The 23405-nt window shown below is 57.5% G+C and overlaps 1 protein-coding gene and 2 long non-coding RNA genes across 6 annotated transcripts in view; 2 read left to right on the forward strand and 1 right to left on the reverse strand.

Annotated features, from left to right (window-relative positions):
* Positions 1-23405, reverse strand: part of RIPOR3 (RIPOR family member 3) — a 77125-nt gene that overhangs the window by 19749 nt on the left and 33971 nt on the right. The window contains exons 2-3 of one of the 3 annotated variants that reach the window (XM_086702477.1): positions 12334-12452; positions 3029-3175 (exon numbers count right to left, since the gene is read on the reverse strand). In XM_086702477.1, the coding sequence (XP_086558603.1) occupies positions 3029-3175; positions 12334-12452 (266 nt within the window). Of the gene's footprint in view, positions 1-3028; positions 3176-7796; positions 7926-7956; positions 8253-12333; positions 12453-23405 lie in introns of those variants that run through there. The other 2 variants (XM_086702479.1, XM_086702478.1) reach the window with 2 other exon arrangements.
* On the forward strand, positions 870-22171 carry LOC147582799 (uncharacterized). 2 transcript variants are annotated; one of them, XR_015249528.1, is made up of 5 exons: positions 870-1082; positions 6079-6170; positions 13390-14666; positions 15803-15856; positions 22000-22171. It is a non-coding gene; the product is annotated as an uncharacterized LOC147582799 (long non-coding RNA). The 2 variants fall into 2 exon arrangements; XR_015249527.1 differs by having other exon boundaries at positions 886-1082; positions 13390-13600.
* On the forward strand, positions 1773-4556 carry LOC147582800 (uncharacterized). Its single transcript, XR_015249531.1, has 2 exons — positions 1773-2689; positions 3977-4556. It is a non-coding gene; the product is annotated as an uncharacterized LOC147582800 (long non-coding RNA).

Consider the following 23405-nt stretch of genomic DNA (forward strand, 5'->3'; position numbering starts at 1 on the left):
ATAACTCAAGCGCAGAGTCACAGCAGGGACGAGGCCGAACCCGGGTCTGAAACCAGCAATGGCCTCCGGAGGCCGCTCTCTTCACCCCGGCCCACGGGGAGGTCAGCGAGAGCCCTCCTCCCTCACAGACGAAGACAGGCCATCCTGCTGTCGGCCTGTGTAGGGCCAAGGACCAGAGAGGGGCTGGAAGACCCATTTCTGGGACGCACAGAGAAAGCTGTGTGGCTGGAGGGGACACTTCACGTTCTTTTCCAGCCAAAGAGCCTTAGACGTGAAGCGTGAGGTCTGGACTCGGGAGCCACGGTGAGGCCCCATCCTGCTTCATCAGAGTTTACTAGGCCACCCCAGGAAGGTGACTCGCCCTTTCTGGGCCCACTTGCACCACCATCTGCCAGGCCGCAGCTCACTCAGGGGGTGGGCTCCCCAGGAAGAAGGGGGTGCTGTTGAGTGAGCCCAGACCGGTCTCCAACGTGAGGTCCTTACAGGAATCACCAGAGCGGTCCTGGGAGATGCGCCCCTTGAAGACAGGCTCCAGGCACCCGGCCCCAGCTCCCGCTCTGCGCCAGTGCAGGTGGGGGCGTGCGGTGTGCCCCGTGGGTGGCGGATGACAGATGTCCCCTGGGCTGGCGGTCAGGGCTTGGCGAGGGGGGGAGGTGACCTTTCCCCGGAGCCCTGGGTGGGTGGGGGAGGGCTGCGGACAGAGGGCGGGTCGGCACTGGCCCCGGAGCCCCACTCCCTGCTTCCTGGCCGTAGGATCCTGGACGAGCTGTGTCCCCTCTCTGGGACTCAGTTTCCTCTCCGCGAAAAGGTGAGGAAGCTCTCTGATAGCGTTCTTCAGGGATTCAACGGTGAGATGTGTAGAAAGCCCGCAACTGCTGCCGCCGCTGCTGTTGTCACTGCTATTAATTAGTGAGAAACAGAGCAGGATCGCAAGAGGCGGAGGGCGGGACAGGCCTCCCGGGCGGAAGGAACGGCGTGCGATTCAGGACACGCGCATGCGCGCTGAACAAGGAACCTGGGGCGCGGCAGCCTCCGCGGACGCTCCCCTGCCCGGGAGCTGCTCAGCGAGGGCCACAGCACAGGTACAGGAGGGCAGATGGGGCATTTGGGGAACCAGTGGAGGCGGGGAGTGAATAATAGAAAAGTCTAGAAAGGTTGAAGGTCAGAAAGGACCCTGAATGCCCCCCCGAGGGTAGTAGGGAGCCATGGGAGAGACTTGAGCAGAGCAGGGGTGGCAGGTGGAGAAGGGGTAGGTGGGGACGGGGCTGGGACAGCAGCAAGGGGGATGCTGGGAGAAAGGAGGCCCCTGGACTGGGCGTCACGGAGTCTAGGATCCTAGAGGGGCTATGTGGCGGCCCCCCATGTGACTTATTCACGGGGCAACACTGCACTGAAACCACAGTTCTTTCTCAAGCCCTGACCTCTTCCATGAACCTCGGGTTTGTGCCCGAACTACCTCTTTTCATCTCCACTTGGACAATCTCTCTCTCTCTCTCTCTCTCTCTCTCTCTTCTCTCTCTACCCCCAGTCCCTCCCTCAGTCAATCCTGCCTGCTCCACCTTCAAAACGTATCCTGAAACTGACCCTGTCCCCTGCCCACCCACCCACCCAGCTGCCACCTGGTCAAGTCCACCTTCGTCTGCCACCTGGACCCTTGTAGTGACCTTCTTACAGGACTCCCCGCCCCTTGCAGCCTGTTTTCCACGTACAGCCAGAGTCTTGTTAAAACTGAACTCAGACCACACCCTTCCCCCCCCCCCCGCCCCCCGCGCAGACCCCAGCTCACCCAGAGTGAACACTAAGTGCTCACAGGCCCCATGTCATCTGGTCCCCATTGCCCCCCAGACCTCCTCACCCTTGCCTCCCTCTCTCAGCTCCCATGCCGGCCTGCTCACTATGCCCCTAATGCTCTGATCATGCTCCTGCCCCAGGGCCTTTGCACACGTGGCTCCCTTGGCCTAGAATGTTCTTTATCCATTACCTGCTGGGCTCACTCCTTCACCCCTTCAGGTTTTTGCTCAAATGTCACCTTCTTAAATGAGACCTTCTTTGAACCCCTTATTCAAAATCAGCCCCACACCTTACCTTGATTTGTTTTCTACCATGGTACTTCCCACCATCTGACTTATTCCTGTATTTTGCTTTTCTGCCCTGTTTATTGTCTGTCTCCCATTAGGAGGCTCCACGGGGGCAGGGATTTCTGTGTTTTATTCACTCCCACACCTTGTACCTGGCCCTCCGTTAGCCCTCAAGAAAAGCGCATGGAGTGGGGCGCCTGGGTGGCTCAGTCGGCTACATGTCCGACTTGATTCCGGCTCAGGTCGTGATCCCACAGTTTGTGAGTTTGAGCCCCACATGGGGCTCTGCACTGACAGTGTGGAGCCTACTTGGGATTTTCTCTCTCTCTCTCTCTCTCTCTCTCTCTCTCTCTCTCCCTCTCTCTCTGCTCCTCCCCACCCCCCTCAAAATATAAACAAATACACTTTTAAAAAAATAGGCGGAGTCAGTGACTGAATCTTCCTGTTCTGGCCTCTGCCCAGCTAGCCAGTCCAACTCTCTCCTTCGCTCAAATCCAGCCACCCGGGCCTCCTGTCCTACACTCTCCTACCTCAGGGCCTTTGCCCGCGCTGTTCCCCCTGCCTGGGACGCTTATCTCCCAGAGCCCAGCACAACCGTCGGGACCTCCTTGGTGAGTCTCCTCTGCCTCCACGTGCTGCCTTTCCATCACCTTCCTCCGTGCACTCAGGGCTGCTGGGAGTTCTGTTACTGCTTACGTCACTTCTGTTTGGCCATCTCCCCTCTCCACCATAAGCTCCCTGAGGCCAGCATCCCCCCACAGCGTTCAATGTGTCCCCAGCGCCGAAGGGTGGGCCTGAGCGCGTGGCTGCACCCGGGACGCGCTTGTGGACTACAGGAGCTCCCTCCTTGGCCTCTGGCAGACAAGACCCGACCGTGTTCTCTGAGGAGAGGCGGAGAGGAGAAGCGGCAGAGAACGCACGTTGCAGGGACAACAAACACTGGTCCTTACTTGAGGCCTCTCTTGAGTGCTTCGAAGATCTTCTTCACCTGCTGTGGCTTGGGGTCCGGGCAGACAGACCCCTTCCGCAGCGTGCCATACATCTTGGAGGATTTGGCAGGCATTCGAGCTCTCACGGAGTTCCCGTGGATGGACTTTCTGTGAGAAGGAATGAGGGGCACAGCTGGGATCTGGACAAAGCCCTCCCCGGCGGGGGGCGGGGGGCGGGGGGCAGGCACTGGGGGATCGGCGGCCGGAGCCCGGGGCAGTCATGAGGCCTGGCTGAGTCCCGCCCCGCCACCACCGAGCCGTGTGAGCTCAGGAAGGTGGCCGGGACTCTCCAGGCCTCGGTTTCCTCATCTGCAAAATGAGGGCTTGGATCTGAAGATTAAAAGACAAAGAAGAACCTGACATGAGACATCAACACAGTGGGAAGTACAGTCGGGCAGCCCAAATGCCATTGTTTTCGGCTCAGTGTGGTCTGTCCGTCCGGACAAAACTACTTGGGAGGCCAAATCGTAGCCGTGGGGCGTTCCCGTGGGTGGGCACTTGTTAGCTTTGCCTGCACAGGACCCACGCCTCTCCCTCTATTACTAACACCCCAGTTTTCCTCTGGGGCCCCTCCCCAACTCCGCTGCTCATGCATGTGGTTTGGAGGGAGGTGGCTTGACAAATCACCACACACACAGACACACACACACACACACACACACACACACACACACACACACCTGCACACACATACACAGGCATTCTGAAGCAAATGCATGTCTCAGGCCTGGAGTCAACATACTCCGTTTCCCTGGCTCAGGGAGAGGCACAGGACACAAATCTGTCCAGTAACCCTGCCGGGAGTTTGCTTCCAGATTCACAGACAGGAAAAGGATTCTTTCTTCTGACATTGCTGTTCCGGGGGAACATACACCTGGAACAGCCAGCCATTTCCTTTGCATCATGTAGGGGGAATGGAGGCAACACAGGGAGGAGCAGGTGGAGGCAGACCAATTCCACACGACCATGAGCTCCTGGATCCAGCTATGCCTGAAGTTAGACCTGCCCATGGAATTTCACTTACATGAACCAGTTGGTTCTCTTTTCTGCCTAAGCCTATTGGAGTTGGGGTTGGGGACTGAATGATCTTAAAAACCGATGTCCCCAGGAGCACCTGGGTGGCTCAGTTGGTTGGGCATCCGACTTCAGCCCAGGTCGCCATCTCACGGCTTGTGGGTTCGAGCCCCACGTCGGACTTTGTGCTGACAGCTCAGAGCCTGGAGCCTGCGCCAGATTCTGTGTCTCCCTCTCTCTCTCTGCCCCTCCCCTGCTCACACTCTGTCTCTCTCTTAAAAATAAATAAACATTTGGGGCACCTGGATGGCTCAGTCAGTTAAGCGTCCGACTCTGTTTCGGCTCAGGTCACGATCTCATGGTTCATGAGTTTGAGCCCTACGTCAGGCTCCATGCTGACAGTGCAGAGCCTGCTTGAGATTCTCTCTCTCCCCCCCTCTCTCTCTGCCCCTCCCCCCCCCACTCTCTCTGTCTCTCTCTCAAAAAAAAAAAAACTTAAAAAGATTTTAAAAACATAAACATTAAAAAAAATTTTTTTAAGGAAAAAAAAAAAAGAACTGATGTTTCCCGGCACTGGCAGCTGTGTCTCTCAGCCCTTGAGGGGCACACCAGTGTTTCAGGATTGATTATAGTAGTATACGGTGAGGGTGTCCTCGTTACAGTCCCGGGCTGGTTTCACTGGCACCTAAGCCCCTTCTAGAATCCTATGCCTCGTCCACTAAGTGCAAGACCAGGGCTGCCTCCGTCCGTCCTCTTAAAGACATTGTTTCCCAGGTATCCCTGCACCAGATGTGGCTTCAGGACTCCCTTCTCACGGGAGAAACACGAGTGGAAATAACACTTGAACGTCTGGGTCAGTCTCTCAAAGAAGCTTCTAGCTTTTCCTTCCAGCTGCCTCCCTCCCTGTCTTCCTCTCGGGTGCACTGAGGAGCCTGCTTCAACCTGGGCTCTAAGGTTCCTCCGGGATGGAGACAGAGGGGGAGGGAGGGGGAGAGAGTGAGCACGAGCAGGAAGGGGGGAGGGGAGCAGGGGGGAATAACCAGTTTTGTTTCTTTGTCAAATGTACTTCACCTCTACACTGAGGTACTACCCAAGCCTCAGTTATTTATCTGTCAAATGGGAAAACAATAGACCCTAAATGAGAGAGCAGTGCTGGGAATTCTCTGAGACACCAGGGGAAACATTCGGCACAATGGAGGCAGTGGGTGCCTAATAAATGTTTGCTACCGTTATAATAATCACATCCCATCTGTATCTGTCCCTGCGCCCACAGCCTGGAAAACAGTAGGTGCTCAGTAAATACTGAGCTGAACGGGACGAGGGAAATACAGCGTGTCGTGGGGACTAGAGAAGAGAGAGTTGGGGGAGCCCAAGGGCGCAGCGGGACCTCAAGGGAAGAACAGGATGAAGGGTCGTCCCAAGAAGGGTGTTCTGAATCGGGGGGCAGTGAGTCAGGGTGGAGGGGAGGACGTGGTCCAGTCTGTGTGTGATGCTGGACGGACAGCAAGGAGAAGGCTTGACCGAAACAGAGTGAGGAGACCCTTCCCGCCCTGTGGGAGCCGAGGAGGGGGAGCGGGGAGGAATGGGTCAGCTCCCAGCTTCACAGACCCGGATGATGACAATCTGGGAGCATCATGACGGTGCCCGGATAGAAGGTGCCCCCTGAGTGTCTGTTGCTTCCCACCCCTGCTGTAGGAGCTTTAAATAAACATCGATTTTAACCCCATTGCAAGGTAGGGAACCGGAGGCTCAGAGAAGTGACTTGCCCCAGATCACGTGAGTGACAGAGCTGGGACCCAAACCCAAACATGGGCAGATTCCCAGCCCGGGATCTGAACCACCCCTCTGGGGGCAAGGGGCAGGGTTCCCTCAGGGTCCTCAGAATCATCTGGAGGACCCAGGCTCAGATTGCTGAGCCCTCTCAGCAGAGGCCCCAGTCTCAGGTTCAGCAGGTCTGGGGTGAGGCCTGAGAATCTGCATGTCTAACACGTTCCTAGGTGCTGCCAGTGTTGCTGGTCCAAGGACCACGCTTTGAGGACCACCGTCTTAGGGGATTCACTCGGGGGACATCCTTCTGCTGGAAACCCAGGTATGCATCTCCCTGGGAGCCCTTCAGAGTTTGCTGCACTTTTGTGGCCCAAAATCAAGGGTACCGGACCCCCCGACTCACTCAAACACTCACAGAGGGGCTTTCTGCGAATCAGGCACCATGGTGGGAGCCGAGGGCCTGGGGTCCTACCCTCGAAGACTCCCCGTCCCTCCCCGGGAAGAGGGGAGGCTTGAGGTCTGGAGAGCCAGGCAGGGGGCAGGCAACAGCTTCCAGCTCCTTCGGCAGGCCTGACAAGTTCACTCTGGCGCCCCAAGAGGCTGAACGGGCAGCCAGGCTGTATATCCAGCCCAGCCAGATGTGGCACATTCCACACACAGATACAGACACCTGCTGTTGACTCAGCAGAGAGGAGCTGCCCCGGCCGCCCCTCCGGTTGGGTTCCCTACCCCGGGAATCCTCGCCATGTTGCATGCCAAGGATCCAGAAATAGAGATCCCCGGCCCTGCCCGCGCCCTGAGAACTGGGTCCTAGGGGATGTTGCAGCAAGGAAGGATCGGGGGGAGCAGGGGACTTGCCACGCTGGGAGCTTATGTTGTCTCATGAGACACAAGCTCCTGGTCAACCACCCATGGACAAATCCCAGCCCCGGGGGTCACAGGTACTTAACCTCCTAGAGACTCAGTTTCCTCATTTGTAAAGGGCAGATAAGAGTGCCTACCCCATAGACCAGTCATGAGACCATCATTCACTCAACAAACATTTACTGAGCACTTACGGCACACCAAACAGCATTCGAGGGGTTGGAGGTAAAACAGAGACCAAAGCAAGTAAAAGCTGTGTCCCCGCGAGCTGCCATGGCAGCTGGGGGACGCGGTGGGACAGCCGGCACAGGCTCTGGAGCTAGGTGCCCGTGTCTCTATTCGGTAACCCCACTTACAAGCTATGTGACCTTGGGTAAGTTAACGAACCTCTCTGTGCCTCAGTTTTCGCATCTGTAAAATAGGGCCCCGGGAAAGCGTTGCTGTATGCGTTAATAAATGTAAAGGGGTTTGAGTAGTGCCCGGCAAAGGACAAGGGTTATGTATGTGTCAAAGTTAAAGAAGGCAATAGGAGCGCCTGGGTGGCTCCGTTGGTTGAATCTGACCCTTGACTTCGGCTCAGGTCACGATCTCATGATTTGTGAGTTCGAGCCCTGCGTCGGGCTCTGCACGGACAGTGTAGAGTCTGCTTGGGATTCTCTCTCTCCCTTTCTCTCTGCCCCTCCCCCTGCTCACGCTCTCTCTCAAACTAAATACAAAAATTTTAAATATAAATAGGGGCGCCTGGGTGGCGCAGTCGGTTAAGCGTCCGACTTCAGCCAGGTCACGATCTCGTGGTCCGTGAGTTCGAGCCCCGCGTCAGGCTCTGGGCTGATGGCTCAGAGCCTGGAGCCTGTTTCCGATTCTGTGTCTCCCTCTCTCTCTGCCCCTCCCCCGTTCATGCTCTGTCTCTCTCTGTCCCAAAAATAAATAAACGTTGAAAAAAAAAATTTTTTTTTAAATAAAAAAAATAAAAATAAAAATAAAAAAATAAAATATAAATAAATCAGTAAGATGATAAATATCCAGGCCCTCGAAGGGGCTGCGCTCCCTCCTCCCTCCCCCTGCCTGAGGCCACACCACCCACCTCCTCGAGCAGGCCATCCACAAAGTTGACATGCCAGGCGGGCAGAGACGGGCAGGGCTGCAGCCTTCAGAGAGGCGGGTTTCCGATGGGCTCAGGCCCCTGGCAGGTGGGGTGCGCGAGCAACTCTTGGCGGGGGGTGCCGCGCAGGAGCCCAGCTCACCTGCCAGCTCCCAGGGGTCCCCGGCCCCCGGGGGGTGCGTACCCTCGGCCAGACCCCGCTACCCGGAGACCTCCTCACCCTCACCGCTGCGGCCGCGCCTGGCTTCACTGGCTCCCGGGGAAACTCTGAGCTCAGTGCTCTCGTCTGAGGTTCAGCGGGACGGGCGCGGTGGCCACTCTGAGCGCTGCTGGCTCAGCCGGGGAAGTGCAGCCTTCAGATGGCGAAATCGGGCTGCGTGTCTGGCCCGGTGATACAGCCGCCAGGGCAGAGAGCGAGCTCCGGGGGCGGGTGTCTCACCGGCTCTGAGAGCACTCAGTAAATATTAAACAGCCCCTGGCATGCCAGACAAGCTTCCAGAAGGACACGTGCCACCCGGTGGCCCCAGCCCTCACGTGAGGCCGCCGGGACGGCCTTTCTGCCTGATCGTCGTGGGGAAACACTTTGTCGGAGGCCCGGTGCACGGCTGCTGCAAGTGCGGGACCGGGGGGCAGGCGGGGCTGGGTGTGGCTGGGGGGCAACGATGGGACCAACTGGACACGTTTCGTGTGAGGACTCAGTGGGCCGACGGTGTAAGCTAACCCTGTCTCTATGCCTGGTGGCCCTGGATGGGTGGGCACGATGAGGAACAGAGCAGAGCAGGGAGAGCACCTCCGCCATATCCTCTTTCTCCAACCTCCTTTCCTTGAAAATCAAAGGTTTACTACTTAGTTTTCACACCCCCACTTGCCGGCCATCTCAGCAGAGGAATTCCTGAGGTGGTGAGGACCTGGGAGGGGCTCCTAGCTCAGGAGGGTACCCTCCTGACAGCCTGGGGGAGAGGAGACCTGGCTGAGGAGGGACCGGAAGGGGGTAAGAGCAGCCACGCCTGTGAATCGGGGCAGAATGGGACAGCATCATTCATAGCAATCATTCACACCTTAGTATAAAATTTCCCCACCAGATAGATCACTTCCTCGGGTGAATTCTTTGATTATGGAATAAAAAGCCATGTCCAGAGTCAAAAGGGTTTCAGGTGCCAGGGCAGGGGCAGAGGTTGGACAAAGGGGACATCAATGAGCTTCAATCCCTGGCTCTCCTATCTGAGGTTATTTTTACCTGCCCTGCCCCAGCCACTGGGTGCCTTGGCAATGTGTTTGTGATTCAGCCTGGTTGGATTACCTGAGAAATAAGGCCAGAAGGTGAGGTCTGAAACACAATCTAGGCCGTCCAGCCCCAGAGCCAAGGGTCCAGACTCCTGGGAGCCAAGGGTCCAGACTCCTGGGAGCTGGCCAGAGACAGGAAGTTAAAAATAGATGCGCTCCTCCCCATCCTCGTGGGCAGCTTCTTCCTTACCCTTGGAAAAGGGCACTGAAGAGACTAGATGGTGGCCCCTCAGGGACCTCAGAACCCACCCAGGCTGGTGGCTCCAGAATTCTCCAGAATTCTCAGAGCAGGAGAAGGAGAAGGAGCCACCAGGAGAGTGGCTATCCCAGGATATTTACAGCCATCAAGGTCATCTGTCTTAGACCGGGATGCAGACCTTGCCAGACGTGATCTTGTCTTTGCTGATGGCCAGTGAGCCATAGCAGGACAGGGTCAGACCTCTCTGTCTTCTTCCCACCCAGAGTGCTGTCCTCAGGAGTCCTTGGGACACTACCTGGGCAGAGCTCCTGACTGGGGCCTGTGGGAACATTCCCATGGAGGCAGGAAGTCCAGAAGTCCCCCAGGGGCCTGGCAGGGGGAGAGCTGCAGGCAGGACCAGGCACAGAATTCATGAGGCCCAGTGCAAAAGAAAATGCAGGGCCCTTTTTTCAAACTGTAGTAAGGGTTTCCAGATGGCGGGGCGCCTGGGTGGCTCAGCCGGTTAAGCATCCAACTCTTGATCAGCTCAGGTCACGATCTCACAGTTCATGGGCTGGAGCCCTGCATTGGACTCTGTGCTGACAATGTAGAGCCTGCTTGGGATTCTCTCCCTCCTCTCTCTCTCTGCCCCTCCCCTGCTTTCACTCTCTTTCAAAATAAATAAATAAACATTGAGAAAAAAAAAAAAGGAATTTCTAGATGGCAACACCAGAGTATTACGTGAGCACAGGGCCCTAGTGAGCACACAGATTGTATACTCACGCACTGGCCTTGGCTGCCAGGGTCTGTGAAACCCCCCTTCAGCGCCCTCCACTGCCAGACCATGGTAACAAAATCCCCATAGTGCCTCTGTGTGAGTTAGAGAAAGGTACCCCACCCTGGGTGAGCCAGCTGCACGCCAGGGCACACAGCTTGGGAGGATTACGTGGACTGGATGGCCCCCTTGGCTGGGTGACCTGTGCAACTGTCTTTAGCAGCCCTGATTACAGACCCCATGGTGGGGGGGGGGGGGGGGGCCTGGTGACGCCCAGAAGAGGCAGCTCAAAAGTGGTTCTGTTAAGGAACATGATCATTCCCTGGCCAGTTGACTTAATCCTTCTCAGCCGCACTTACGGAGTGCCTAATGTATGCCTTCCTTGTGGTGGCATCCACGCTTTCTCCTCTTGGAGGCTGGGCGTCAGAGGGACTGGGTGCTCACTCTCTCTGGGGCTGTGTTTTCCTGTGCTTCAGCTCTTTAGTGCCCCCCCCCCCGCCTTGCACTTTGCATGTCCTTGCTGTGGTTCACAAAGCCCCGCAGCCCTCCCTCTCTCACGTCTATCCCCCAAGACAGCCACACACCCACTTTCTGTGCCTCAAAGCTCATCCCCACCTCGGGACCTTTGCACTGGCTGCCCCTTCCACCTGGAAGACGTCCCCAGCCCTGCATGCTCTCTGCACGTGAACATCAACTTATCTTCTCTCTGGCCTTAAAGGTGCCCCTGCCTCACTGAGGGCCTCCTCTGAGAGCCCTGCCACCCTCCCACATCCCCGTTTTAATTCCTTCACGTGCCACCAGCTGAATCCATCTTGATTATTGTTGGCTTATTGTTCGCTGCCCTGACAGGAGGGCGGGGCCCGGTTCCGTCCCCAGGGCCTGGGCAGAGTAGGTGCTCCATAAATATTTGGAGAACGAATCAGGGATTCCTAAGCACGCTTCCAGCTGAGACCCTCCAGGATTTCGGCCCTGAGACCCACTCCTCCGGGCACGTGCTGGCACTGAGCGGCCAGGAGACAAGTGGGCGAGCTGAGAGAGTTGGACCTCAGGGACCAGGCATCACTGGGGGGGGGGGGGGGGGGGCGAGTGTGCAGCTGAACCCCAGGGAAAGAGCCACAGGAAGGCCCGGTCTGGGGCACGGGTGGTCCACCTCAGGACACGGCAGTGAAGCCAAGGCCCAAAGGACATTAAGCAGCCCCTGGCCAGGTAAGGAGGAGTCACAGGAGGGGCCAGGTGGAGGGCCCGGAGGAGAGAGCAGCCAGTGTGACAGGGAGCTGTTTGTTAGGCCGCGTGAGGAGTCCAGATTGCATTCTCAGCAGATGGGAACCCCTGGCAGGTTTCAGGTAGGAGAGGGCCGTGACGAGCCCTGGCCAACCCTGCTTGGCTGGGAGTCCTGCCTGTCCCCCACATTTGCTCAGCCAGGCAGATGTTTGGGCCCCTCGGGCTTGGGCCACTCGCGATGCCTGAGGGATTGCCCCACCCCTGGGCGGGCAGCTCCCCAGGCTTGCACAGTGCCCGACATGAAGGCCAGGACCAGTCTGTGGCCCCCAGGAGTGGAAACGAACCTTCCTTCCGGGAAGTACCTGCAGCCGAAGGAGACTCGTGGAACAGCCATGAACTCACGTCCAGTGGGGCAGCCCTGACCCCAGGCCCATCTCTGCTGTTCCTCCTCCTTTGAAAATTTCCTGCAAGCACCTACTGTGTGCCAGCATGTGCCGGCTGCTTGCCTTGTGTCACCTCATCGTACGCTCACAACAACTCTGTCGGGGAGGGACACTCGTGATCCCCATTTCACGGATGAGGAAACCGAGACTCAGAGAGGTGAAGTCACTTGCCCCAGGTCACAGAACTGGGATAGGTGGCCCCACGTCCCATTCTATCAAACAGGAAGAACATTCCATCCTGACCCCGCCCCCAGACTAAGTTCCAGGGCTGAACGAACCAGTCTTGCTGTGTGACCTTGGGTGAGCAGCTCCACCTCTCTGAGCCTGTTTTCTGATCTGCTAAGTGGGCCTGATAAGCTCACGCAGGTGACTTCCAGGACCAACTGCCAGGAGCATGTGACATGAGACGGCTTCGGGTCTCAAGGAAATTACAGGTTTCTCCCAGCACCAAGTGTCACACGCGCGCACACATACACACACACACACACACACACACACACACACGCGTGCGCGCGCACACACTGTCCTGGGCTGCAGACTTGGCATCAGAGAGAGCTTCAGGGTCACAGGCTGCACAAGACGATCCAGCCCTGTACCCTCCTCACGGGCAGAACTTACGCGATCCTCCGGCTCTGTGCGCTGCTGAAGCCCGCGAAGGAGGCGCTCCGGCCCACGACCCCCACGGCCCCCGCGTCCCCAGAGGACAGGAACCGCAACCTCACCGACATGGCCGTCACCTACAGGGAGAGGACAGGAGAGTCAGCCTCGCACTGCCGCCTGTCGAGTGCGGGTCTCGGCTGGTCCCCCTTCACCACGGTCCCCAAGGTCCTTACAACAGCCCCACAAAGGGGGCAGCTGGTACCATCCCCAGCTCACAGATAAAGCTCAGTGAGGCAAGGGAACTGTTTGGGGCTGGCAGCAGGAGCGAGATTCGAACCCAGGTCTCTGTACTCTGTGCTCAGGTTCTTAATGGCTGAGCAATGCTGAGGCTCCGGCAGGGGGGAGTCAGCTCCTCCTGAAACCATACCTGATCTCTTCTCAGCTACTCCTCTCTGCTAGTAACCCTCACCCCCCTCCACAAACACTCATGGAACGCTGTGTGCCAAACACTGTGCTGGAGACACGCACTGAGCAAGACAGGCAGAGTCCTTGCCTTCCAGGGCTCCCGGTCTGGCAGGGAGGCTAATGAGCCACCAGTTACGGGGGGACCCAGGGGGTACTCGACTTAGCCATGGAGGAGGCGATCAGCTGCTGAGAAGGAAAGGCTGATAAGGGGAGAAGGAGAAGGGAGAGGGAGGGGAGGGTATCTGAGGCAGAGGGAACAGCATGGGCAAAGGCCCGGGGGTACAGAGGACACGGCGTAAGCCAGAAACCGAAAGAAGAGCTGTGGTTTGGGCCGTGACTCCAGGGGAGGCTGGAGAGGCCAGCAGAGTGCAGCTCCTGCGGGGCCTTGGTAACCCCAGGGAGGAGTTTGCCCTTGCAATTGGGCAAGGGTGACTGGGAGCCATGAGAGGGTTTTGAGCAGGGGTGACAAAGCCCAACTCACATGAGGCCAAGCTGCTGGCATCCAGGCCCTCCAGAATCCCTGGATCCGTTGCCCCATCTCTGATCCAGGCTGCAATGAGGCCAGCCTAGAACCCTGGCTGTCTTTTCTTTTTTCCAAACCGCCTCTAGGTTGGAAAAACGCCACCGTATCCCTCGGGAGTATCTCCAGTGCCTTCCAGCACCGACAGTCGAAGGTTCTTCTGCATATCTGACCTGAATCTCTGCTGCTGCGTTGCTCCTCGGCCAGGGTGGAGACAGTCCGAGGATTCCAGGGACCCCACTGCTGAAGCCAAGCCTCTAAAAAAGCTCCACTGCACCACCTCCCTCATATCGCTGCTTGGTAAGGCCCCTGCGTCCCAACATCCGTCCACCTGCCAGAGTCCACGCCTTTGCTCAGGGCTGGGCCTCTCCCTGGAATAATGTTCTCTTTCGAGCCACGTCTGTCCAGCATCCCGTCCTGCATTTTATGTGTGGTCAGCCCCCACCATAGGCTCCAGGGCCCCCCTGGCAGATCCGTGCGGCCCCCACAAGACTTCCCCTCCTCCTAGGCTCCCCCCATCCCCACCCCACACTGCACTGTACATAGTGCTGAGGACTGGAAACCAAAAGGCCAGACCTGGGCTCAGACCCCAGCTGTGCCACTCGCTGGCTCCGGGCCCCGGCGGTCACGTTTGCAAAGCGGAAAGTCAGAGAAGGACCAAGGAGACCGTGCGCTGAGGGTGCACCACGCGGAAGGGAAAGAGCTGGTTGTCTCTGTGCCGTTGGCCACAGAGGCCCCCGCCCCGCAGGGAGCTACAGAGGCGGATGAGCCCGGGGAGCGCCCTCCAGCCCTGCCGGGGGAAGCTGGCGAGTGTTTGCTGAGCACCCACTGTGTGACAAGCCCCAGCACCAAGGACTGTCACATGCTGTGGATCCTTGAACAGCGGCCCTGATGGGAGCCACCGTCTGTTGAGTGCTGTTACTAAGTCAGCCCTGCGCTAAATGTCTCACGGAAATTATCTTAGCAAATCTACGCAGCCCCTGAGGCCTGGGAGCTGTTGCTGACCTACTTGGATAGATGGCGACATGAGGCCCAGAGAGGGGACGAGACTGGCCCGAGAAGCCCGCGTGGAAGCAATGAGACAGGTTTGGAACCTGAGTGCGGGCGGCTGCAGACGCCATCCCTTCCGACTGTGCGCACTCAGACGTCCCTGTCCCGCCTCTAGATGTCCCAGCCCCACAGGAAGGTCCCCACGCTCCCCGCCTGTGCCAGGCAGCTGCCAGCCTGGACCAGCCCCTGAGCGTCAATCATTACTTTCTTGGGAATTTTGGTAGCTTGAAATCAGCCACGGCAGGAATGCGTACACCCTGGATGTCGGCAAGTGCTACAAATTTGGGGTTTTTTTGTGGTTTTTTTATCCCTGCAGGTTAGTGAGCATCTATCAGTACACCATTGCCCCACCACTAGCGGTGTGTGCTCAGGGTGGCACCGGGGACCTTCTCGAACTCTTAAGAGCCCCCAGCCAAGCTGGGCAAGGGAATGAGGGGGTAACAGGGAGGGACATCACTGGGGTCACTGGTTAGGAAGAATACTCTGGTGCCAGCCTGGGGACTGGGGGCTGGGGACTGGGGGCTGGGGGCTGCGGGCTGGGAGCTGTGGGCTGGGGACTAGAGGCTGGGGGCTGGGGCTGGGGACTAGAGGCTGGGGGCTGGTGCTGGGGACTAGAGGCTGGGGGCTGGGGCTGGGGACTAGAGGCTGGGGGCTGAAGGCTGGGGGCTGCAGGCTGGGGGCTGCAGGCTGGGGACTGGAGGCTGGGGACTAGAGGTTGGAGGTTTCAGGCTGGGGACTGGGGGCTGGAGGCTGTGGGCTGGGGGCTGCGGGCTAGGAGCTGCAGGCTGGGGACTGGGGGCTGGGGACTGGAGGCTGGGGGGTGCAGGCTGGGGACTGGGGGCCGGGGGCTGCGGGCTGGAACACCCTTCCCCTACCTTCCCTGCTCCATCAGTTACAGTAGACTGCGGATGGCAACTTCTCTGCTCCCCCATCAGACAGAGAGGGACCTGCAGGCGGGGCTAGAGTGTTCTCTGGTGCTTGGAAGATTCACAGCACATCCTTATGGGACCAGAAACAGTGCCTAAAAGGCTGGGCCTGCTGCTGCCACGGTACCAGGCTGTGCAGCCCATGGTGCCAGATAAGTGGAAGCCTCAGGCTAAGGATAAAGATAAGGATGGGGATAAGAATTTCCACTAAGTGCTTGATTCCAAGGCAGGGGCTGACAAACATTTTCTGTAAAGGACCAGATACTAAAGTTTTTGGCTTTGCAGGCCATATACTCTTTTAAATACCCACAACTATTTAACTCTATTGTTTTAGAGCAAAAGCAGCCACAGACATTATGGAAATGATGAGCATGGCCACGTTCCCATAAAACAGTACTTACAGCTACTAATGGTTGACCCGTGGGTGCCCAGCACCCTCCGTGCTACCGACTCTAAGGGCTTAAAATCTCATTTAATTCTCCCGACGTTATATCAGGTAAACACGATTATTATCCCCATTTTGCAGATAAAGAAACCGAGGCTAGAGAGCAGAGGAAACGACTCATCCAAGGTCACACAGGTAGGAAACAACAGAGTTGGGATTTGGACCCGGGCATAACGGGCCTTAAAAGCCTGGTCAATTCATTCAAGGTGGCACCTGTTCCCCGGGGGGCTGTGCTGAGGACATGTCCCCACCCAAGAGCCAGACCCAGGCTGAATGGAAGCAGGTCCTGAAAGGGACCTGCCAAGCTAGAAGCCTAGCATTGGGGGTGGCCAAGAAAAATCAACCCCATCCCCTGCAGGCTTCAGGGTGTGGGAGCCCGGGTCCCTGGGGGCTTCTCGGGACCAGCATCAGTTCCCAATCAGCTCAGCTGCTCCAACAGGGAGGCCAGCTGTCACCCCCAGCTTCCCCCACAGGCTCTGATGGGGTTAATCCTGACTGTTGACTGGTTGGCCCCCTGCGATCTCACCCAGCTGGGTTTCTTGCTGCAAAAACATCTCCCTTCTGGTAGATGGGCTGGGACGGCCAGGCTGAGACCCCTAAGATCTCAGGAGCCTTCACTGGGCAGCCCCTGACAAGACCCCGTGAATGTTGGTCACTTTGGACCAAGGCTGATATTCTCAACGTTTAATCAGTGACCCAGCAGGGGCACTGACCACTCTGAACAGAGGTCGGCGCTCAGAGGCTCAGGACAGCCCTGGATATAGCTGGCACTCTGCGGGGCAAGAGAGATAAGCCAGAGACCTCGCTGGGCCCCTGAGCAGAGGAGAGAGGCACAGAAGTCATGCAGGTCCCAAACCTTTGGTGGCAGACAGGACTGCCTCGTCCCCGTGCGTCCCTCGCTGCCTCTCGCTGGCTTGGTACCCTGGGGCAGCACCCGCTTAGACGGATGGCTTGGACACAGCTGGTGAGTGCAGCAGGGGCCAGGACACCTGGAGGGGCTTCTCACACAGCCAGCGGCTCCCCAGACACTGGAACCGTCGTCCGGGACCTCCTCCCCCAGGCGCGGCTGGAAGGAGCCTGAGCCCACTCCGCTAAATCTGGCCAGCTCACTGCTGGCCAGAACCGCCCGCCAGCCCAGGGAACCTACAATTTCACCTCATTTGGAGGTGATGCTTCTAAATTTAGCGGCGTGGGCTCTCAGGGCTGGGTGGCTTTTATGCCTGAGTCCCTCACTTAGGGCTCTTTTATATCCGCTCAAATGCCAGGCAGGGCTTAGTTTGCTTATAGGAGTTTCCAAAATAGTCCCTTTGGTTTAGCACGAAAGGAAATGGTAAAATAGCCCAGGATGAGGAATGTGAGTGTATACCTAAGAGGGATGGGCGACCCGCGGAGGCCGCTCTGGGAACCAGACTACTGTCTGCACCAGATGGAGGGCAACTCCCTCGTTTCACCGGCGAGCACGCCCAGAGTGGTCACGTGACTTGCGCGGATCACCCAGAGGTGAATGGAAGGGCCAGAAGAATCCACGCCCCTCCCCCCTGCCAGCTCCACGGCTGCAGACACCTCCAGGCCTCTGCCCAGGCCGTGTCCTCTCCCTCCCTGGCACGCTCTTCCCCCAGGTCTCCCGGGAGGACCCCTCCCGGCTTGAGATCCCAGCAGAAAGGTCACCGCCTCAGAGGGGGCCTCTCTGGTGCCCCCTGGCGACAGCGGCCTTACTCTTCACCCTGTTTCAAATCCTGCAGAGGACTCACTGCCGTCCCAAATTGTCTTGTCAAGGTGCTTGGCAATTGTGTGGCCCTCACAGGAGTCCCAAGCTCCGTGGGGACAGGGACTTTTTGGTCTTGCTCACAGCCGTATGTCCCAGGGCCTCACCAAGTAGGGGACCCCGGTAAGTACTGGTCCGTAAGTGATTGCTTGAATAACTGAACGATTGGAAGGACATCTCTTCAGACCTGTGTCTAGGGCTCACTTACTTGATTTGTTCATTCAACACACACACATATCGAGTGCCTACTGAATGCAGGCACTGCGCATACGGCTGTGAACTAGTCCAGTGGGAGACAGGAATTAGGGTATGAGGCTGGACTGTGATGGGGAACTAGAGGCGTGGGGGGCAGACAAGGATCCCTCACCCAGCCAAAGGGGAGTGCCTGGGGAGACCCCCTGGGGGAAGCGATGTGTTGAAATCTAAAGGAGGGGGAAGAATTGGCAGGGAGAGAGAATGGGATGGAAGAGTGTGCCAGGTGTTGGGAACAGCATGTGCAAAGGCTCAGAGATAGGGTCAACTAGATGAAATGCAATTAGATGAACTTAGTACAGTGTGTGTGGCTAGAGCATCAGGTACCAAAGGGGATCCCTGAGGGGCTGAGTGGGGACCAGGCCTCTATGGGGACGGGGGTTTAAGCTGCATCCAGGGAGAAGTAGGCGGGACAGGCCTCCAGCACCCTCTGGATTTGGTAATGGCGCCCTTGAGTCCGTTCGCTTCCTGAATATGCCCCTGCTGCACACCTGACCAGACAATGCTGTGTCTCCATAGACAGTGAATGAGTGCCTGCTGCATGCCAGGCCGTCGAACCCCGCACCTCCGTCCAGGGGCTAGGGGCGGTCACACTGGAGACGGCTCTGTCCCTTTGGCCCAAGGCCCATGTCCCCTGGGCCAGCACTGACTGCCGCCTGGGGGAAGCTCAGATACCCTGTATGGCCTACCCCAGCTCGACCTGGGTTTTTGCCCTCTGTACTCCGTCCCTCACCCACCCACCCCTTGCTTCCGCCACGGACAAGACCCAGACATTTGATGGTCCCTGAGAGGGAAAATCGCACAGCCAAGCCACAGAGGACGGAAGCCACGTTAGCTCTGACACCCGCCAGCTCGGGCTCCCCTGCTCTCTGCGGAGCCCCTGGGGCCCCGCCCCTACCAGATGCTTTCAGATGCTTCTCTGCCCGCCGCGAGGAATCTGCTCACCTCTCCTGAGCCAGGAAATCGTGCCCAGGGGATCTCTGCATGTGATCTGGAACAAGTTCCCTCCTCCCTGAGCCTCTGTCTCCCTGTCTGTAAAGTGGGAGGGCTGGGCTAGAATTCGGGGTCCCCCAAGTGCAGGCCCACCTGAGCCAGGTGAGGAATGCATAGCAGACACCGTGATGCACCTGGCAGGAGAGTCATTCTTGCCTTAGCCCCCTTTCTCTCCTGGCTCCCCAGCCGTCTGACACTTGTCCCCCCCCCCCCCCCCCCCCCCCCCGTTCAGCTGAGTTCAGAGCTGGCGCCAGGCACACGCTCCGATCGCATCAGGTGTTTTGTTGCCTTTCTTTTAAGGTAAACTTCCGTTTAGAGCAAACCGTCTTGTGTACGATATAGAGTGGTTTTCTTGAAGTGAAAGGGTGATGGATTTGAAGGACGCTTGGTTTAAGTAGGGCAGGTAGGAACCCAGCTTCTTGGAAGCCCACGTTTCTGGGTCCTGCCGTGGAAGTGAGACCGGGGGGGGGGGGGTAGGGGCACACCTAGGTGTGCCCCTGCAGATGGCCTGATGGAGTCAGATGAGCAGACAGCACCGGTTTCTAGTGGAAAAGAAGAGGAAGCAGCATCTTGGGGAGCCCTACCTGTTCCCCCAGAATTCATGGTCCCAGGGCTGCAGGGCAAGTGGAAACTTCCTGGTGGTTCAAGACGAGGCATGGGGGTCGGGACCCGGGATCCAAGAGGGCCCCTTGCCTTAGTTTATCACACAGTCTACAGTCCCCTGTGACCTTCCTGCCCAGGGCAGCCCCGGGAGGTGTCCACGACCCGCCCCAGCTCAGGCCGGGAGGCACAAAAGGACCAGTCGCGTGAGTGGACAGATCGGCTATCTCATCAGGCTTCACGGCGCACCTGTGACCATCTCACAGCCGAAAACCCTGCGCGAGGCCACAGACGGCCAAACGGCCAAGTGCGAGGGAGCCCAAAGGGCTCAGCCACACGGAGGAAATTTCCATGGCAGGAATTAGGAATATGGTTTTGAGGAATAATGACACGGGAAGATAGAAGACGTTGAAAGTAAGATGTTGAGGACAACAGACCAAGATATGAACTATACACGACACGCTCTCCGTTTTATTTCTCCATCAGTGCCTTACCAGTGTTCTACCGTGGGCACGCATTCCCTCACAATCAGAAAAAAAAGAAAAAAGGTGATCTGAAGAAAACAGAAAGATTGGTCACGTGTCCCTGGTTGCATAGTAATCAAGCTGCCAAGCGGGCTCTGTGTGTCCTCCGACCTAGAGAACGATGCTTTTCAGGATGAAGCTGGGGTCACAAGAGACACTTCTCTCTTAAAAAAGAAAGAAAGAAGGAAAAACAAACTTTTAAAGGTCCACGAATATCATCTACACTCCCAGCTAACGCCAGGGGGCTTTTACGAGGTAAAGATGCCTCATGAATCTCTGTGAAATATCCAGAGGGTGTTTTGATTTAAATGCCCCCCATCAGCGCTCTGAGCTCGAGGACGTCACCGCGGGGGGTGGGGGAGGTCACCTGGAAGAGACAGCACCCCTCTGGGGACAGGGCCTCCTGGGGCCGCCGTGGGGGCGGGGGAGCGTGGAGCCTGTGGAGCTGGGGGCTCGTGGCTGGCAAGACGGAGCCCCGATGCGGGATAACAGAGATCGGGGGGCAGCCAGACCCCTTCTCCAACAGGTGGGGCCGGAGGGACTGAGCCAGAGGCACCACGGTGCAGAGGGACTCCTCCCGGCAGGTCGGGGTGAGGCCACACCGTGGTCAGAGTGCTTGGCCAGGTGCCTCTGTTTGACGCTAAAGAGGGAACCCGGCAATATTGCTCATGAGAACCGGCACTTCGAGAGCACCGGCTTCTGCCACGTTCTGTGCTGAGAACCAGCTCCTTTCATTCCTGGTCCCCGGCAGGTCTGGCCTCGGCTTCGCCCTGAGCGGCACCCCCTTATCGCGTGCCGGACGCCGGGCCGAGAGCCGGACACGGCACGTCTCCCCCACAGCCTCTGAGGTGGGCGCTCTTACCACCCCCGTTTTACAGACGGAGAAACTGAGGCTCGTAGAGCTGAGGTGGCCAGAACTAGCAAGTGGCAGCGTCCCATCTTCGACGTCTCGCCTTAAAACACTTGCGTGTGGGCAGTGTGACACAGGTGTGCGTACCCCTCATCCACGTCCTAGGGGTGACCGAGCAACACGTGTGGGACCCCCATCAGAAGCCCTCACTCCAGAGTGGTTACGGGAGGGTCTCAGGCAGAGCTCCACTGACACTTTGAGCCAGAGCATTCTTGGCCGGGGCGGCGGGGGGGGGGGGGGGGGGGAGGGGGCTGTGTATTTAACCCCTGGACACCAGGAGCACCACGCCCTCCAATGGTGACAACCAAGAGCGCCCGCAGACACTGCCACGTGTCCCCTGGGTGGCAGAATCACCTCCAGTGGGAGCCACTGGGTTAAAGCAGCTCTTCAACTCTTGAGGGTTCGTGAATTAGCGTCGCGGGCATTCGGGGTAATTTTCACGTGTGAGAGTAGAGGCGTTGAAGGTGCCATCTTCCGTGGGTGGCAAATACTTCCCCCCCTCGCATGAATGGGGGGTAGGAATCTGGGGGGCCCAGCAGCCCAGCATCTTCAGAAGGGGCCCCGGGGCTGCAGCTCCCATTGGGCCTGCCACCCCAACCCCCGCATGCACGCACCTGCACACTCACGCCAGGATGCGGACAAGGGCCTGGAGCCTCAGAGCGGGGGCTGGAGCTCGGAGAAGAGGTTGGCGGCCCCCTCGGGGTGTTCGCTGTTAACATCAGAGTTCTGAATGACACCTGCCTTCCTCGCAACCCCCGCCCGGCAGCGAACAGAGACCCTAAGGCAACCTACTCATTTTGTCCCAAAGCACCCGACCATTGATGAACACTCACTGGTTTGGGTCCACTTAGCACAGGCAGGACTTGGATTCAAACCCAAGGGCCGCCTCGGTCACCCACTCCGCACTGGATGATCTGCCCGAATTCTCCATGGTCGGGGACACAGACGCTCCCTGCTACTCACCCGCACAGCTGGACATCAGAGCCACCTCCCCTAAACCGTCAGGACAGAGAAAGAATGCCATTCCCGACTGCTGTCTCTGCTCACCTCTGCAGTTAGGTTCCCTTCCCAGAGCACCGGGGACTCGTGCACGGGGCCCACGAAAATGGGTGGATTACTTTTAAAATCAGAAGATAAGAAATGAACTTTCAGGGGCGCCTGGGTGGCTCAGTCGGTTAAGTGTCCAACTTTTTGTTTGTTTGTTTGTTTGTTTGTTTGTTTGTTTGTTTTTTAGCGTCCAGCTCTTGATTTCGGCTCAGGTCATGATCTCCAGGTTCATGAGATCGAGTCCTGTGTTGGGCTCTGTGCTGGCAGCATGGAGTCTGCTTGCGATTCTCTCTCCCTCTCTCTGTGCCCCTGCCCTTCTTTCTCTCCCTCTGTCTCTCTCTCAAAAGAAGTAAATAAACTTAAAAAAAAACTGCCTTGAAAAAAAAAGAAATGAATGTTTAGGTTAAACAGAATGTTTTATATTATAGTGTATATGTGTTACTATTTCTATATTAATAACGTGTATTTTATCCATCCTGAGGCCAATTCAGTGGTAAATACACTATTTAATATTTCTTATACAGGAAGAGTCCTGCGAAGGCCAAGATGCTGGGGACTCAAGAAAGTCGCCACGGGCCCTGCCCTTTGCCCTCTGCTAGCCCTCCTTCAAACCTGTCTGACTCCAGAACAGTCCTGCCATCTCCAGCCCAGAGGCTCCCTCCCCAGCTCCTTCCCACCCACACCTTTATTCTACAGATGCAGCGAGCCCATCTCTCCTCCCTCCCCCTGCTCTGGTTTACCCTCCACTCTCCCTGCTCCTCCGGCCCAGGCCTTACACTTGACCTCGATATGCTCTTTTGACCCTCACCAAAACGTGATGCCGTGGGTTCCACTTTGTCCTGTTCTGGCCCTTGGGATCTGGAAAGTCAAACCCAGGCAGCCTCGGGGCGCCTGGGTGGCGCAGTCGGTTAAGCGTCCGACTTCAGCCAGGTCACGATCTCGCAGTCTGGGAGTTCGAGCCCCGCGTCAGGCTAGGGGCTGATGGCTCGGAGCCTGGAGCCTGTTTCCGATTCTGTGTCTCCCTCTCTCTCTGCCCCTCCCCCGTTCATGCTCTGTCTCTCTCTGTCCCAAAAATAAATAAACGTTGAAAAAAAAAATAAAAAAAAAATAAAAAAAATAAAATAAAAAAAAAAAAAACCCAGGCAGCCTGGCTTCCAGGTCAGCCTCTTATCCACAGGCCCTAACTGCCAGGTTTCTGGAGTTGTCAGGGGCCTGGCTGATGTCGTGGAGCCTCTGGGCCACCACCACCCCCAGTCTCCCACTGAGCACTGTTTAGATTCTCCTCTTCTTTTTCAACATTTTTTTTTTAATTTTTTTTTTTATTTTTGGGACAGAGAGAGACAGAGCATGAACGGGGGAGGGGCAGAGAGAGAGGGAGACACAGAATCGGAAACAGGCTCCAGGCTCCGAGCCATCAGCCCAGAGCCCGACGCGGGGCTCGAACTCCTGGACTGCGAGATCGTGACCTGGCTGAGGTCGGACGCTTAACCGACTGCGCCACCCAGGCGCCCCTAGATTCTCCTCTTCTTATCAGCTTGGATCCCTTCCTTCTCCCACCTCACTCTGAGTGTTGTTTTGGGGGGGGGGGGAGTG

The sequence above is a fragment of the Puma concolor genome, chromosome A3 (genome assembly GCF_028749965.1).
Source record: "Puma concolor isolate L17-30 chromosome A3, mPumCon1.1.hap2, whole genome shotgun sequence".
Taxonomy (NCBI): Eukaryota; Metazoa; Chordata; class Mammalia; order Carnivora; family Felidae; genus Puma; species Puma concolor.